Below are 17353 nucleotides of genomic sequence, written 5' to 3'. Positions count from 1 at the left end.
CTTTTCTCACCTTTTTTATGCAGGCATTCCCACAGGTTCAACCCTAATGTGACCCCTTCCCCCCTCACAGGTCTCTACACTTCTGATAACTCACTGGCTCCCCACTCTGGCACTTACCATCTCTACATAGATGCCTCCAGAACTAAACTTCGAGACCCACAGTGTCAACCACTAACTGGACACTTACTTCTACCTGGATTTCCTGACAATGTCCCAAACTTAATCCATCCCAAAATCAACTTGTCCTCCTTCCCCCAAATCTGCTTTTCCTTTTAACCCCCCCATCTGTCACTGACAGCACTGTTCATTCATGCTTTCCCATATGCTTAAATCCTTGGGTTTTTACCTTTCATTCCTCCTTTCTCATTCAGTAGCCAAGGCCCATACAACCATTTGCCTGAAACTATTGCAACAGAATCCTAATTGATTCCAGTCACCTTTCCTTCATTTACTGCTATGCACAGATCCACTCATAAATCTTCTGACCAAAATGCCTACCAATTAGAGCCCAAAGTCTCCAGTCTAGAATTCAAGACCCTTCCCAATCTTATTCTCTTCCTGACTACCACATGTATTTGGTCTTTATACTTTTCAAAGCATTTTCAAATCAACTCTGATTCCAGGTGTCATGAGAGTCTTGTGAAGTAGTAGGATCATCCCCATTTTACAGATGAGGACACAGTGATGAAAAGGTCCAAGGCCTGGAACTAGGACTATAACCTGGGAGATTTCTTGATTCCCTAACACCATTTCAGTATTCTTTCCACCAGGACAGCAAGTTGTCTCCTGGGGGGCCCGGCCCCTTCTGCTTTACTGTACATTTGGTTCTTTTTTCTTTATTTCTTACCCTTCATCCTCCCTGCCATTTCATATATTTTCCTTGGTTCAGCTGATCGAACTTCTAAGGCAGTAAACAAACCCCCTCTGCCCCAGCGTCCAGAATCATCTGATGGGGGAAAGAGAATGACTGGTTATTAAAGGGAAATGAAGTCAAATAATTTCATTTCTAATAGGTAAGAAAGTCCTTCCCTTTCAAAAAGAGACATGATCTCCTATGGATGTTGAGGTTGTTTCTCATCCAATGTTTAAACTTAAGCTCTTGACAGATACATCTGGAAACCAGTATTTCAAAATCCCCCTGTGAAATAAGTGACTTTGGAAAAGACTATAACAACATCTTGTAAGGGTTTCTATCTCCCTGGGCCTTCTATGAGCAAGAAAGGGTATAGTTTCTTATAAATCAATAAGGAAAGCCTTGTTACAATATTAAAATTTGCCTTTGACCAGAAGACCTGACTGGCTAAGAGAGAATCTGGGAATTTCTATCCAGAAGGTCAACTTGGGGCAATTCCAAATCAATAAGTGGTACTTAGGTTTTGGTATTCTAATCCCATATTATTATTTAATTATTATCTAATCAGGCACCTCCTTTCCCAATTAGGAATCTGAGTGAGTGGTAGCAGGATGGGGTAAAGATCTTATAATAATTCAATTTGAACAACCAATCCATTCCCAAAAATGTTCCATCTTTTTTCACTCATCTGAAAAACGTAATGAGCATTTTACTCAAAAGGGGGCTCACCCATCCTGGTTCTTCCTACCTACGCAGTGAACAATAATGGCATCCTCAGCTCCAGCCTGGGGGTGGGTGACGTCCCCACTAACATAATTGATTGACATCAGGTCTTGGTCTTCATAACTGAATTCAACATCGCTCTCATCATTTCCTTCTTCGGCTTCATCTGCTTCACTTTCCTCAGAGGGCAAGGAGGATGACTGGTAATTGTTTGACTCCCACCATGCCATCCTAAAACAAATCCATGAAAGAAAAGAGCAAATTAAATCCCTGACATGTTTTTCCCTTTGGGCCTGTTTCGCACTTCTTTCACTAATAATAAATGCCAAACACAAATGAAGTCTGACAATTGTTGAAACCTGGACAGATAAAGAATATTTCTTATTGTCTGCCTGCAAGTAAGTAAAATAAGAAATAATACTGATATGTCTAATAGCCAAATGATTCATCTTTTGATGTTGCCTACCATCTCTATTTCTCATTGATCTTTAAAAACATACCTGAAGAAAAGGCTGTTTATATAAATTTCTTTCACTTCTTTTTGTCAGGAAATTACCAACACAATCTTTGAATCTGTCTGCTTCAGCAGGATGCGCCAAGCATCCCCCACGCACTTGGGCCATTTTGCTGAAGCAGACGGGATTCTGAGAGTTATTTTTGGCTCAACCTTTAAGAAATCACTTATCCTACTACCAAATGGGGCCCCAAAGCATCATAGATGTTTCCAGCACCTTTAAAATTGGAACAAATAGCATAGTCATTTACTCTTGGGTGAATACAATAGAACCCAATCCCTAGGCAAATTCCTCCACCATCTAGGACCAAGAGCTTAAATAGGGTGTTCCTGCCTTTGTCTCTTTTAATGCACTTTTTTCAATCTCTCTTCCTCAAGCAGGATGGCAGCTAAAATAATCTACATGCTTCGTCCTCTACAAATCATTCTCATTATCATGGCACTCTCTTCTAACAGCAGAGCACAGCGAGCCTGACTATGAGTCTGTTGCGGGACACCTGCATACTTTTTCTTATGCTGGGCCTCTTCCTTTTTTTTTTTCTTCTCTTCTATCAACCTCGCTTTCTTAGCCGCAGCCTCTTGTCTTTTCTTCCGTCTCTCCTCTAGTTCTTCCGGGCTCAAGATGCGCTTTCTTTTGGAAGGTGCTTCCAAAAGTCCTGGGATGAGAACCTAAACATGAGGATGAAAACAGACCAGTGGTTATTTACCATGGCAGGTACCTAAGGAATTGCCCATACCCCACAGGAATCTCTCCTATCTTTAAAATCAATGGCTTTGACTCCGTCTCCTCTAGTGTATAATGAATGGGAAATGAGGAATAGAGATCCTAGAGGATATTAACTATAAATACATATGACAGATGGGTACCACAACTATGACAATTATGTCTGGTTGTTACTGGGCTATTGTGAACAGGATTCTCTGTATCCAAAATGTTAAATTCAGTCAAAACAGCAGCAAAGATAGTATAGTGATACCTCACTGATCTCACAAAATTGAGCAATGAGGCATTTAATAGAAGGGGATTTTCTAGATGACTGAAGCTTACCTTTTAACACCTGAAATCTTTTAATTTTAACTATTTTTATTGGAAAATTTCTTCAACATATTATGCCATTTCTTGACTATTTAAGGTAACTGAATATAATTTAATCTTTTATTGAGGAATCAATAGTATCATTCTGCTCATCAGTTATAATAAAGGAATATCTTTCCTTAGAAACTACTGGGGTTCAGTGAGCTGTTTGTACCTGAGTTATTGGGCACCAGAATGTGGTGCTTTAAATTTTTATGTCTATTTTTAAAATATCTTCTATCTTGCTTTCAGCTGCTTCTTTTCAAAGCTAATAGTGTTTGACTTCAAATATTATTCCCTTCTAATATGTTGCATCTAACCTGTTCTGGGTTGGGAAATTTAATAGCCATGCTGGTTAGAACTGTATGAAAAGCAAAAGCAGACAGTCTGAGTAAAATTCATGGATTTAAGAAGCAAGAGTTTTTATGATAGCAATTTTTGTGCTCAAAGGGGATTTTTGCAGATTTGGGGTTTTTTTATTATGCTCTGGAGCATTGGGATCATTGGAACTCTGCTCTCCCAGTAAAATGAGGAAAATCATTTGGAAAAAGTCATTTAAATAAAGATAATCAATTTCTCTCTCACAGATATATTAAAGCTAAAACCTGTCACCCACTTCATTTTCGATTTTCAGAATCCTGTTTTTCTCTTTTCTAAACTGTAGTTAAGAAGACTTCAGTCTTTATCAAAACAGAGGGAACTCACACTTCCTTTATTTCGGAGTGCCCTCCCCTCTTGATTGATTTCATCCAAAAGGCTTTTCTGAAGATCCACAAGTTGCTCAAATGATTTCCTGTCTTCTTTACTTGGCTCTTTAGAATAATCTTTACCTTCATAAAAATACATATGACCTTGTAAAAGCAAAAGAAAAAACAAACCAATCCATAAATGGGAAAAGCTAGAAACAAAAAAAAAAAAACCACTTTTATTTCCATAAGAGATAAGACAGAGGGGAAACATGAGACCCCAGCTGCACCTATGTAGATAAGCTAAGACCTGCTTTCCTAATGGAGTCTGCCTAGGTAATATAAGCAGGGTATTTCAACCTTGGACCATACTCTCACTTCTTAGAGCTTATGTTTTATGATAATTACCTCTTGATGGCACTTTTGAATGTAAACAGCATGGCTGACAGCCCAGAGGATTGGATTAGGATTCACAAGGTCTGCACTTTACTCTCCGGTCCACTGGCTGGACTCACAGAGTGACTTTGGATGGATTACTGGACTCCTCAGAGACTCCAAGGACCATCCAGTCAACAAATAACAGCTCAACTCTTAGGGATATTAAGATTCACAAGATAACACATGCTGGGTTGTAAAGTTCACTAGTCAGCCAAAGCATGCCCTTTTATAACTTAATAATAGACTAGAATATAACTGCCTAATGGGGAGGTCTTTCCTCTTATAAAATTAGAGTAAGTGATATCTTAAGAAGATCACCAAAACAGAATACAGATAAAGAAATAATAACAATAATAATAATAATGTTTTATATTTGTAAAGCCCTTAATAATTATTCTTTTCAGATAATAATGATAATCAGCATCTGTTTAGCAATTTGGGGCAGCTAGGCGATAGGATAGATAGAGTGCCAGCCTTGGAATTGGAAAGACTCATCTTCCTAAATTCTAATCCAACCTCAAACACTAATTAACTGTGTGAGTGGGGGCAAGTTATTTAACTCTGTTTGCCTTACTTTCCTCAACTGTCAAATGAGCTAGAGAAAGAAATGACAAACCATTCAAATATCTCTGTCAAGAAAACCCTCAAATGGGGTCATAAAGAACTGGACATTACTGGAAAAACAACTGAACAATAAAATGTAGCAATTTAAGGCTTTCCAAGAACTTCCAAACATTACCTCATTTGATCCTCCCAACAACCTTGGGAGGTAGCAGCTATTATTATCATCCCCATTTCACAGAGGAGGAAACTGAGATAGACAGAGAGGAAGGGACCTTCCCAGCATCATAGAGCTATATATTTAAGGCAAATCTGAACTCAGGTCTCTAAGTTCAATGCTCTATCCACTGTACTACCATACCATATTTGATTGCCACAAAAACCATAGATTACATGGGAGAACACATATCCATTTTAAGAGGGAGGTAACTGACACCCAGAGAAGTTAGATGACTTGCCTAGGGTCAAATGTTAAGTATGTGAAAGAGGTGAGATTAGAACCTAAATCTTCTGACTTCTAGTTAGTTCTATGCACTTTATTTTAAACATAGTCCTTAATGATGCTTAAAAAAACCAAAATACTTTATAGCTTCCCTGTGATTGCCTCACACAGTACAAGCCTCCCTTCAACCCCAAAGTACAGGCGAGCAAAACAACACAACATAACCATGGCTGACAGTGTGTACATCAACTGACATTGACAGTTCAAATGTGAAGGTGGTGAGGGCCCTGTGCACTCTGTGTATGAGAGGCAAGACTGTGAGGTAATGATTCTAGACCAGAAGATGTTTAATAGTACAATTTTCCAAGGGAATGCTACATTTAACCCATAGCCTCACTAAAATCAACTATAAGTATGTTTTTCTCCAAGGACTAAGAAAGCAAAACATTTTCATTCCCAAGAGAGGAACTGCTTCACACTTGTAACCAAGCCCAACTAGCTTTAATTCTAATTGGCACCCTCTAATTAAATCAGCACAGGAACCATCAATACAGCGCCCCATCAACAAGTGAAACTATGAAGGGCAGGGAGGCAGTATACATGATGAACACATAGTTCACATGACGAAGACAGTTCCCAACTTGCAAATTTGTTTCCCCTAAAGCAAGACAAATAGAAAAATGTAGCTTATTAAATTTAATTGTTTTTCTATTTTTCCTAATTACTTCCATTATAACTGTATTTTTCCTTTGAGAATGGGTCTCCCTATCCCACCCAGGTTGGAAGTGCTGCAGCCACTCACTAGACCAACCCCACCACTGATGGCATGGAAGCTTTGACCATCTGCTTCTCTGACTTGAGACATATGACCTTCTTATGGGTCCCTAATTCTCCAGGACTCATCATAGTGGGGTCTGACTTAGATGGACACCCAATTAGGTTAGCCCAGCTGCAGTTCCAAACTCCCCTGCTCACATGAACCACCAGTCTCCACGTTCCCAGTAGCAGCAGTTATAGCATGTATCACCACATTTAGCATGAGTGTATTGTTCCCACATTTTTTGCTGCAATGGTACAGAGGTGGCCATGGGATGGATTAGCCAAGAGGCAGTGTTGTATACAGAGCTAGAATTTTGAGCCTAGGGGTTGGAAGACTTGACCTGAGTTCAAATCCTTGGCTCTTATCCTAGTTGAACAGGGACTGGAAGAGGTCACTTAGCTGCCAAGGAGGCTCGGGCCATTCTCTACAGTTTTCCTACTAAGTTTTAGAAGTGGTGTAATACAATTTATACTGATGGAAGGAGTGTCTATGTCAACAAAATAAAATTTCTGACCTGTTAATGTATGGGTCAACTCCACCATTTGCTTTTCAATTTTCAAAGAGCCAATTTGAAAAAAAATTTGTAAAAGACATATATCTATTTGTTGTAGTTGTAAGATTATACAAATATTCAGCAGCTCTGCGGCTGGCATAATGTTCAGTGATGCATCCCTGAACAAACCAATAGAGAAACAAGAGTCAATGAAAATAAAAAAATTTACTGTTGTGCTCAAATCTCACAAAGCAGAGAAACCTAAAAAGATATCCATTCCAATATTTTGCCAAATGCATGAATCCCTAATAAAATATTCCAACCAATGATCATCCTGCTTTTGCTTGAACTTTCAAGTTTATGGTGAACTCACTACCTCTAAAAAAAGGCCCATGTTGTTATTTTCAGACAGCTCTAATTGTTAGGGATTTATTTCTTATGTTGAGTCAAAGTCTGCTTCGCTGCAACTTAAGGGCAGTCAGGTGACATAATGAATAAAGTGCTGGGCCTGGAGTCTTCCTAATTCCTGATTTCAAATCCAGTCCCAGACATGTGACCCTGAGCAAGTCCTTTCACCCTGTTTGCCTCAGTTTCCACATCTGTAAAATGAGCTGGAGAAGGATATGACAAACTACTCCAGTATCTTTGCAAAGAAATCCAAAAAATGGGGTCACTAAGAGTTGGACATGACTGACAATAAACAACAAACAATAAACAACAGTAACTTATGTACATTATGTTCTCTGGAACAATTCTAATTCCCCTTGCCCACAATGGTTCTTTCAATATCTGAAGACAGACATTATGGCACCTCGTTTAATAGGATCATCACTAGTGGTTCATTTAACCATTCCTTCCTTGACATGATTTTGAATAGTCTTTTTTGGAAATTGCCCCACCACTATGCCAACGACCCTTCTCAAATGTATCTTCCGGGACTGGACCCAAAACACTAGATGTATTCTAATCCAAGCAAGATGCAATGCCATCATTACCAATATCACTTCCTCTGGACCACTTCCTTCTACAAGAGCAGCCTAGGAAAGGGTTTGTCTGGAGCATCTCCAAGCACTATTCATGGACTCCCAGAACTTCAAAGACTTTGAAAGGTGCCTCTGAGGCCACTGAGTGGCATGCAGACCCAAGCAGGCCCCCCCACATTATAAGCGAACTGCTTCCCAGGGGGCTCTATTCCACTTTGGAACAGGAGACATTTCCTAAGAGTCAGAGCTATTCAGCAGTGAAAGGCTGCCTCTGGAAGCAGAAGCTCCCCCTCACTCAGGGTTTTCACTTTCTGTGGACTCTGAAGAAGGGACTCTGAGTAAGTCTGGACTAGTTGGTGCTTTCCAGGTATGCAAGAACAGGACTTGGTGGAGAGGAACAGAAATATTTTAGACAATGGTACTGCATGTACCAAACTACAGAGCTGGGAGTAGGTAAGGCACACCTAGAAGATACGAAATGTTCCATTACCAAGGAGTGCCTCATCCTATTCCCTAGAGCCAAGTTCATTTTGTACCTGGAACCCAGAAATACAGTCTTGGGTTTCAGGAGCTGACAATTTGCTCCCATCACACTTCAGGACTTACTTTCAGCCTCTTCTTCTTGGTTCTCCTCTTCTGAAGCAGAGAGGGCATCGGCAGTCCACTGGCCATCCTTACTTTCACCCAGGATGAACTCCAGGTCAATCTCTTCCATGGTGCTTCCCTCAGAAGAGAGGAGCTTGTCCAAGCCAAACTTGAGGATCTCACTCAGCTTTCATGGAGGAAACAAATAAAAAGATCACAGGTACACAGGAAGGTGATGATGGTCTGCTGGGAGGTCTGCAAGCCTGCACTTGAGCAAGGTCTGGTGGAAACAGTCTTGCATCCCCTGGGGGGACAACTGGGCTCTGTCACTTGCTGGACAGAATTCTAGGGCATGTCCAAACCTCTCTAAGCCTCAATTTCTTCATCTACAAAATAGTAATAACACTATACCATTCATACCGGATGTGGCTATTAAAGAACAATGGAATGGAAGAATTAAAAAGAACACCTGCTCTCAACATGTCAAATATACATCTCATAAGCTACCAGTGCAGCCCAAGACAGGTTAAAGTGTAAATGGGGAATATCCAATATATAAAAATACAATGAAAAACAGATTAATATTAATATTGGGATAGTTAGCTGGCAGATCCTGGATTAGAAAGACATTTCCTTGCTGTGTATGATCCTGGGCAAGTCACTTCACCCTGTCTCAGTTTTCTCAGTTTTCTCATCATAAAAGGAGTTGGAGAAGGAAATGGCCAACCAGTCCAGTACTTGTACCAAGAAAACCCCTTATGGGTCATGAATAGTAGGACATGACTAAAATAACTGAACAGCAATAAAAAATATTAATAGGCTTTCTAAGTCAATCTTTGGCCCTTATTGTACAGTAGTTGGTCCCTGTTTCTCTTTGAGTTTGACACCACTAAGTTAAACCCTTGTTTACAAACTTAAAACTATATCCAAGACTGCTCAAACATCTAAATTTCTTATTCTGGACCACTTCACACCATATAACCTTAGAAGGGTGGTTCTCATTGGCTTAGAGCCTGGGGACCAAAGACCTAAGGAGATAGGTGAAAATGGAAGGTCAGATTAGTCACAGACCTATATACCTGTCTACAAAGAAAATACTAAGTCCAAGCAGTCTGATCCCCTCATTTTATTTTTTCAATCCCTTTATTTTAAAAAGGAAAAAAAAACTAAGCCTCAGAATAATGAAGCTACTTATATAAGGTAATGAAGAAAATCAATGATGGAGCAATGTGTGGTAGTAGAAATAATGCTGTCCAATTTCCCCTAGGATTGAAAAATCTCTGAAGATAAAGACCATGCTTTATACATCTCTGTATCCTATACAATGCTCAGGAATTATGTGAATACAACTTGTGTTCAACATAAATATTTGTTGAATCAATTGCCCTTTTACATAGAGAGAAACCAAGAAACTGCCCAAAATTCAGCAACAGGGAAGAGCAGTTTAATAGAGAACCTATATTTTAGTACTTAGACCAGCAGCTGGCACCCTATTACTTAGAGGGGCAACCTGATCAATTGTTGGCAGGCTGTCCTGGCAGGAGGCACATCCTAGTTCTAATGTGGTGGGTCTTTGTTCAGTCATCAGTTCTATCCCAGATCTCAAAATTTTGTGTCCAACTTGCCAGGTTACTCTGCCTTTGAATCACTATGAGACTTTGTACACAACTTCAGTTTCTTTATCCATAAAAACATGATTTTATAATTCAAGTTTCTCATGAGCAAATCCTCTAACTGCTGTCTAAATAGTAAACCATAAGGGGCAGCTAGGTGACGTAGTTAATAAAGCACCAGCCCTGGAGTCAGGAGTACCTGGGTTCAAATCTGATCTCAGACACTTAGTGATTACCTAGCTGTGTGACCTTGGGCAAGCCACTTAACCCCATTTGCCTTGCAAAAAAATAAAACCTAAAAAAGAAAGATAAATAGTAAACCATGATCTGTGTCCTCTTTCTTTTATGAGAATGACATCCTGAAACTCCATTAGTTTCTTATTCCCAAGAGGCTTTCATTTGTTTTGATTCCTTATTTCTTGAATGGTATCTTAAACATTTTTATCGTCCATGTCCATCACGATTGGCTCATGATTTATCCCATTAAATAGGATGAAATTCAATGTTGACCACATGTTAACATGGAGGTTCTTAACATTTTTGTGTCATATTCTATGATGGGTCTATGGACCTCTTTCCAGAATAAATAAAGCACATGGGATCCCAAATGTTTGTTGAAATATAGTTTTAAAATATATTTTTTTAAAAATTCACAGATTTGAGGTTAAAAGGAGAGTCCTTCCATGTTCATAATTTAAGGGGCAGGGTTGATTCTGTACTGGCCTCTTCATCTGCACCCTCACCCAAAGAGGAACGAACATCACTTAGCATTACCTTCAAATCTTAAGAATAGTTAAAATCGTCCTACCTGCAGGTCAGTGACTGCTGGAGACATCTGCGCCCCCAGGGTCAAGTGACCCCCCTCAACGATGGTGTTGGTGAGCCGCAACTTGGATGCCGCTTTCCTGTAGATGATTTCTTCCACTGTATCTCGGCCAATAAGTCGAATAATCTTCACAGCCCTGCATAAGGGACACATGAGAAGTGTTTGCTGTGAAATGTCTGTAAGTAAACGTAAGATGCACTGAAGTCTAGTATTTCTTAAAAGAAATAGGAAGGTTTATTTGGGGCCCAGTTCATACTGGGGAGTGTTTAAAAATACTTGAACTCTTATTGGAACACGGTCTCAGATTTGCTCTATGCTTTCCATCTTGAGTTTATTTTAATCTAGCATTTTTTTCACTCAGGCCAGGGGATACTATAGAGGTTCTTGTGCTTTGGAATTTCTTCTCATCATTTGTCTCCAAGGAAAACCTTTGCCTTTGGGAGTTCATCAAATGGTATCTTCAACAGCCTACTTGGCCACAGAACCTCATTTGTTAAGAGGAGTTTATCTGGAATGGATAGTCCTGGAGATTCCTCAAGACCTAAGTCTATCATTTCATTCTCTCCTTTCACAGGTTAATGAAATAACTGGAGTCACCAGGAAAGATGGAGCTTCAATTCTAGGATTGCCTTTCCCCATCTCATCCTCATTTCTCATGCCCCACCCAAACAGAAAAAAGAGACAAGTTATATCAGCTGGAGAACCCCAAACTAAGGAAAGGGGCAAAGACTTCAGGAACGCCACCACCACTCAGATTCCTCACTTCTTCTGGCCAATTCTGTGAGCCCTGGCAATCGCCTGCAAGTCATTTTGAGGGTTAAAGTCACTGTCAACAAAAATAACTGTATCTGCAGCAGTCAAATTCATGCCCACTCCACCTGAAAAGAAGAAGAGAGTGTGGGATCAGTGACGGGAAGGGGTGGGAGGAGGCAGATTAATAAAGTGAAAACCCAGCCTGTGTCGCTGGTACATCTTTCACTCTGACATTGCCAACCCCGCTTCAGGGCTCGGGAGCTTCCAAAATGCTGACTGAGCTCCTCCTGTCTCCCTTAGGCCAAGATGAAGGGGAAAGAGAGAAGGAGCAGAAGGAGCCAATTTATCCTGGGCTAGCTTCATGAAATTGCTTGAAATATACATTTAAAAAAAAAAACAAAAGCTCAAGTTTTGTTGAAAGAGATTCATGGTAGAGGAGAACAGTTCTTTCAGAAAATGGTTCTGGAAATTTCATAATAAAGGCAGTGCTACTGGGGTGTTGCTAAGAAAAGTAGTGTTTTATTTAAATTTTACATTAAACACAGTAATAAATAGTTCCCAGTCAGATGGGGAGGCTGTGGGGGAAGGATGTTATCCAAGAAGAAAGAAAAAAATTACTTTTTTAGGATTAGAAAAAAAACAAATTGGAGGACTTTAAGCCCTCACCACATAAAATGACTTCTCCTGCATCCTATGAGCAAGCCCCTCAGGGCAGCCCTGAGGATCAAAGACAAGTAACTAGATAACATAAAATACTTGGTAAATCTGCCTGCCAAGACAAACTGGAATCCAGAAACACTTTTCACACAATAAATCAGATCTAAACAATTGGGAAAACATCAGTTGTTCATGGGTAGGTCAAGACAATATGATAAAAATGGCAATTTTACTTCTACTTATCAGTGAACAATTATTTTACAAAGCTAGAAAAACATTAACAAAATTCATCTGAGCAACAAAAGGTCAAGATTATCAAGGAAATTAATGAAAAAAAAATACAAAGAAAGATGGCCTAGTCATACCAAATTTTAAACTATATTATAAAGCAAAAATTGTCAAAACTGTTTGGTACTAGTTAAGAAATAGAGTGGTGGATCAATGGAATGGCATAGGCTACAAGAGACAGAAGTAAATGAATATAGGAATCCAGTTTCTGGAATAAGAACTCACTATTTGACAAAAACTTCTGGGAAAATTGGAAGATAGTATGGCAGAAACTAGACACAGACCAACATCTCACATCCTATTCCAAGGTTAAGACTGAAGTAGGTACAGGATTTTAGCATAAAAGGTGGTAGATACCATAGGCCAATTAGGAGAACAATAGTTTATTTGTCAGATCTATGAAGAGGGAAAAGATTTATGACCAAACAAGGGATAGAGAATGTTATAAAATACAAAATGGGTCATTTTGATTATATTAAATTTAAAAGGTTTTACACAAACAAAACCAATGTAACCAAGATTAGTATGACAGTAGAAAGCTGGAAAAGAATTTTTACAACTAATGTTTCTGATAAAGGTCTAATTTCTAGAATATATAGAGAACTGAGTCAAAATTATAAGAATACAAATCATTCCTCAATTGATGAATGATCAAAGAACAGGTAGTTTTCAGATGAAGAAATTAAAGCTATCTAGTTACATGAAAAATGCTCTAAATCTCTAATGTTTAGAGAAAAGAAAATTAAAACAACTCGGAGATACCAATTCACACCTATCAGATTAGCTAATATGATAGAAAAGCAAAACGATAAATGTGGAAGAGGATATGGAAAAACTGGGACACTAATACACTGCTGGTGGAGTCATGCACTGATCCAACATCTCTGGAGAGCAATGTGGAACAATACCTAAAGGGATATAAAACTGTGCATTCCCTTTGATCCAGTAATACAGCACTTCCTAGGTCTGTATCCCAAATAGATCATTAAAAAGGGAAAAATATTTATAGTAAATCTTTTTGTGGTGGCAAAGAATTAGAAACTGAGTATATGTCCATCAATTGGAGAATGTAAAGAAGTTGTGGTGGATGAATGGGGTTTTTTGTTTTTGTTTTTGAAAGGTATTTATTAAGTGTCCGAGGTCAAACTTGAACTCAGGTCCTCCTGACTCCAAGGCCGGTGCTCTATCCACTGCACAACTAGCTGCCCCTGGTGGCGGATGAATGTAATGAATACTATTGTTCTGTAAGAAATGAGCGGGAGAACTTTAGAAAGTATGGAAAGACTTATGAACTTATGAACCGATGCTGGGGAAAGTGAACAGAGAACCAGGAGAATATTGTACACAGTAACAGCAACATTGTGTGATGATCAACTTTGATAGACTTAGCTCTTCTCAGAAATAAAATGATCAAAGACAATTCCAAAAGACTTGTGATGGAACAGGCCCCCCCACATTCAAAGAAAAAACTATGGAGCCTGAACACAGACCAAATCATACTATTTTCACTTTTTAAAATTTGCTTCTTGTTTTTTTTCTCATGGTTTTTTCCATTTTCCATTATTCTTTCATATCATGACTAATATGGAAATATGTTTAATATAACCTTACATGTATCAGATTAGTTACTGTCTTGGGGAGAAGAGGAAGAAAATACAAAAAAAATACAAAAAAACCTAAAAAGAAGTTATGACAAATAGTATAATTAGTAATTAGGAATGGTGTTATCCAATAGGATAGCTCCTTAACTCCTCTCCCTGGGACCATGTTCTCATCTGCACCCTGCAGGGATGCAGTTAGAAAGGCCTTCTCTCCAGGTCTAATTTCAGTCTTTATAAACATGGTGTCATAACTAATCAATACATAAGTATTTATTAAGCACCATCTATATATATCAGGCACTGCTCAGTCTATGTTTACCCAATACCAGTAGAAGATGTGTGGCTTTCTCCAGTTGAGGTGATGGACCAATACTGGCTTGTTCACTCTTACCCACATGGCCCTTGGTGACCAATCACATATCCAAGAATCAGCAGGCGGGGTTGGGGAAGTGTTCGTGACCAGAGAACCAGAAGCCAAGTGACAATAACCGGACATCAATCACTTCATGCTTTACCTGCCTTGGTGCTCAGGAGAAATACAAATATGGGCTGCTGTCCAAAGTTCTTAATTGCAAGGTGTCTTTCTTCTCCTCTCACTGACCCATCCAAACGCTCATAGCTGTAACCTTTCCAGAAAGAAATTAAAAGAAATAAGTACCTTTTCAAGAACTCTTTGGGGAAATAGCAAAAAAAAAAAAAAAGTTGATCTCAAAATATCCACCTTCCACTTATTTACAAAGGTATATCTCAAGCTTTCATCAAATCCAATACAAAAATCCAAATAATCTTTTGTAAAAGGATACCTTATTCTCAAAGGGATTGATCACAGTGAACTATCCCAGTTTTAAAAAATAATTTGTAAGATATTGATTTATGCACACCTTTTAAGGCCACAACTATTGCATATAAGTGACCTATCTATACTCTATCAATTGTTTTACTAAGATTTACATGCTGTGCTCTGCTGAAACCCAAGATTACCTTCCCTGCCTTTATTCTGCTAAATGTTGAATAATTCAGGGCAGCTAGGTGGTGCAATGAATAGAGCACCAGCCCTGGACTCAGGAGGACCTGAGTTTAAATCTGACCTCAGACACTTAATAATTACCTAGCTGTGTGGCCTTGGGCAAGCCACTTAACCCTACTGCCTTACCAAAAATAAATGTTGAATGAATCCAATTATACTGTTAACTCAGAAAATTGAGAAATGGTCGATGATGATAATGATGATGCTAGCTAACACTTTAAAGCTTACAAACATCCCATTTGATCCTTACAACTGCCCTGGCAGAGAGGTAGTTATCATTATCCTCATTTTACTGACACTGTGGCTGGGACAGGGAGAGGTTAGGTGATTTGCCCATGGTCACACAGTTTCTAAGTACCTGAGACAAGATTTGAACTCAGGTCAGGTCGCCTGACTCCCAGTCTCTCATTCCATACACCATACCACTTTGCTATTCCTTTGTCTACCACCTATACCCTTGACCTCTTTCATAGATGCTGTCTCTAATAATGAAGAGTCCTTCTTCCCTTCCTTATTATCATCGTCAGGCAGAGGGATTCTGACATGCTTGTCATCCACAAACAAAAAAGAACTAATGGTGTAAATGCTAATCCAGAAGGTTTAGCAAGTCCTGCTCACAAATGGCACTGTTGATTTTACAATGAAGATTCTGGGGGTCTCCTCTGAAGTGGATGCTTGGTGTCCAGTTCCTAAAAGGTGAGACAATCTTGGCAATGCCGCTGGCTAGGGTAACTTTGGTTGTGACAATTCCTGCAACAAAATCTAGTCTTCTAGATCTGCCCAAAAGGGGTGGTAACTCAACCTGTCACTCTGATGTGATATAAGGGGAGGTGCCCAGTCACTACTGGCTCTAATTTGGTCATGAACTTAGTTTGGCCAAGAGGAGAGACCTGGGTAGTGCAGCAGATGTGAGATATTCTGGGTCAGGTCATCATCAATCAACATTTATTAAACTCCTACTGAGTGCTAGGGACTGTGCTAATTCAGAAGGCACAAGCTCAGAGAACTTTCCCAGGTCAGGAGACTAAAGGGAAGGTACCTGAAGAAAATTTGGGACCAAGCAACAAGTGAGAGCTGGACAAGCCAATCCAAGAAGGCTGATAAGAGGGGCTAGCTCTGGTCATCCAATCCCTTTTGTGGGAAACAGAAATGAGTTGATATTATCATTAAATCAGAACAGAAAAATGTTACGTGGGACAGTGCCAAGGTGGATAGGTTGAGTGCTCTGGGTTTGGTGCTAAGGACCAGAATTAAGAATAAGATCGTTTATAATTTGTGAAACAGTCAACCCTTGTAGTTGTCACTGGGGCCCTCAGGGAGCGCCGTTCTCCTGCCCCATGATCTCTGTATGTATCCATGCCTGGGTTCCTTCATCCTACTAACTTTCACTTGGGAGGGGGGGGCACCCAGTGGGATAAGTCTGCATTCAGAATTCCTGGGGAAGTCTCCTAGGGAAACACAAAAGACACTGAGATCCAATGCTTGGGAAAGAGGGAAGCAGATGAGAGTAGAGGAAACCCCTGTGATGTTGCCTGAAATTCAAGGGACCCTAAACTGGGAGAATGGCAGCTGCTGAGAATCTGAAAGAGACAGGAATGCCCAGAGAGCTGGGATGGCCTTAGGCTGCCCTGGACCTGGATGGCAACTAACAACATCTCTAATGCTGATTCTGCTCTGTCTTCCAACATTTGGTCACAACAAATCCTTCCCAATACTTTCTCTTTAATCATTACCTTCCTCTGGTTTTAAACTACCTCTTTTATTCAATCACAAAATTCATTAAATGACAGCCCACTAGTGCTCGGGGCAAAGGAGAGCCTCATCACTGCTTTTCTCTTCCCTTCCCGCCCACAACCCATCCTAGCTCCTGTCCCTTGGAGAGCCTAACCAAGCCATGAGGTCCGATCAAGACCTGGACAGTGGGGGCCAGGGTGGGGGGCAGGAGAAATCACCTCTGTAATCCATGTAATCCTGAAGGATGTCCAGCATGTGGGTCATCTGAGAGAAGAGCAGAACTCGGTGGTCTCTGTCAGAAGAGGGAGGAAGCGATTCAGTCAGTTCCTGGACTAATGCTCTGGTGAGATCCAGCAAGGCAAGTTTTAAACCAGACCTTCCACTGACCTCTGGTGATAGTAATCACCACTCGTCACTGTGCCTCCAACCCATTCTTTCAAGCCCAACTCCAATGCCACCTCCCAGATGAAGCTTTCTTTTCTGGATCCATTAAACTCTGGAGTCTTCTGCAATGATCTGAGGCACTTATTCAATATTTTTTATTACAATTATCTGGGTTTGAGTCTATTTATCCACTTATCTAAATGTCTTATTTCCTCTGGCATCTAACATGGTGCTCTGCACATAGCAAAGCAGTTAAAAGTGTTTGTAACTGAGTGACTAAAAATATGAGACAAAAAT

At 39.8% G+C, this 17353-nt stretch overlaps 1 protein-coding gene across 1 annotated transcript in view; it reads right to left on the bottom strand.

Annotated features, from left to right (window-relative positions):
* Window positions 1-17353, bottom strand: part of CHD1L (chromodomain helicase DNA binding protein 1 like) — a 58418-nt gene that overhangs the window by 14152 nt on the left and 26913 nt on the right. The window contains exons 11-19 of the mRNA XM_074188609.1: window positions 16891-16964; window positions 14427-14537; window positions 11376-11490; window positions 10595-10748; window positions 8195-8360; window positions 3871-4016; window positions 2596-2759; window positions 1602-1807; window positions 848-946 (exon numbers count right to left, since the gene is read on the bottom strand). Coding sequence (XP_074044710.1) covers window positions 848-946; window positions 1602-1807; window positions 2596-2759; window positions 3871-4016; window positions 8195-8360; window positions 10595-10748; window positions 11376-11490; window positions 14427-14537; window positions 16891-16964 — 1235 coding nt within the window. The remainder of the gene's footprint in view (window positions 1-847; window positions 947-1601; window positions 1808-2595; window positions 2760-3870; window positions 4017-8194; window positions 8361-10594; window positions 10749-11375; window positions 11491-14426; window positions 14538-16890; window positions 16965-17353) is intronic.

This window comes from Macrotis lagotis, chromosome 5 (genome assembly GCF_037893015.1).
Source record: "Macrotis lagotis isolate mMagLag1 chromosome 5, bilby.v1.9.chrom.fasta, whole genome shotgun sequence".
NCBI lineage: Eukaryota > Metazoa > Chordata > Mammalia > Peramelemorphia > Peramelidae > Macrotis > Macrotis lagotis.
Note: the sequence above shows the minus strand (reverse complement) of the source record. Positions and strands in the feature narration are given on the sequence as shown.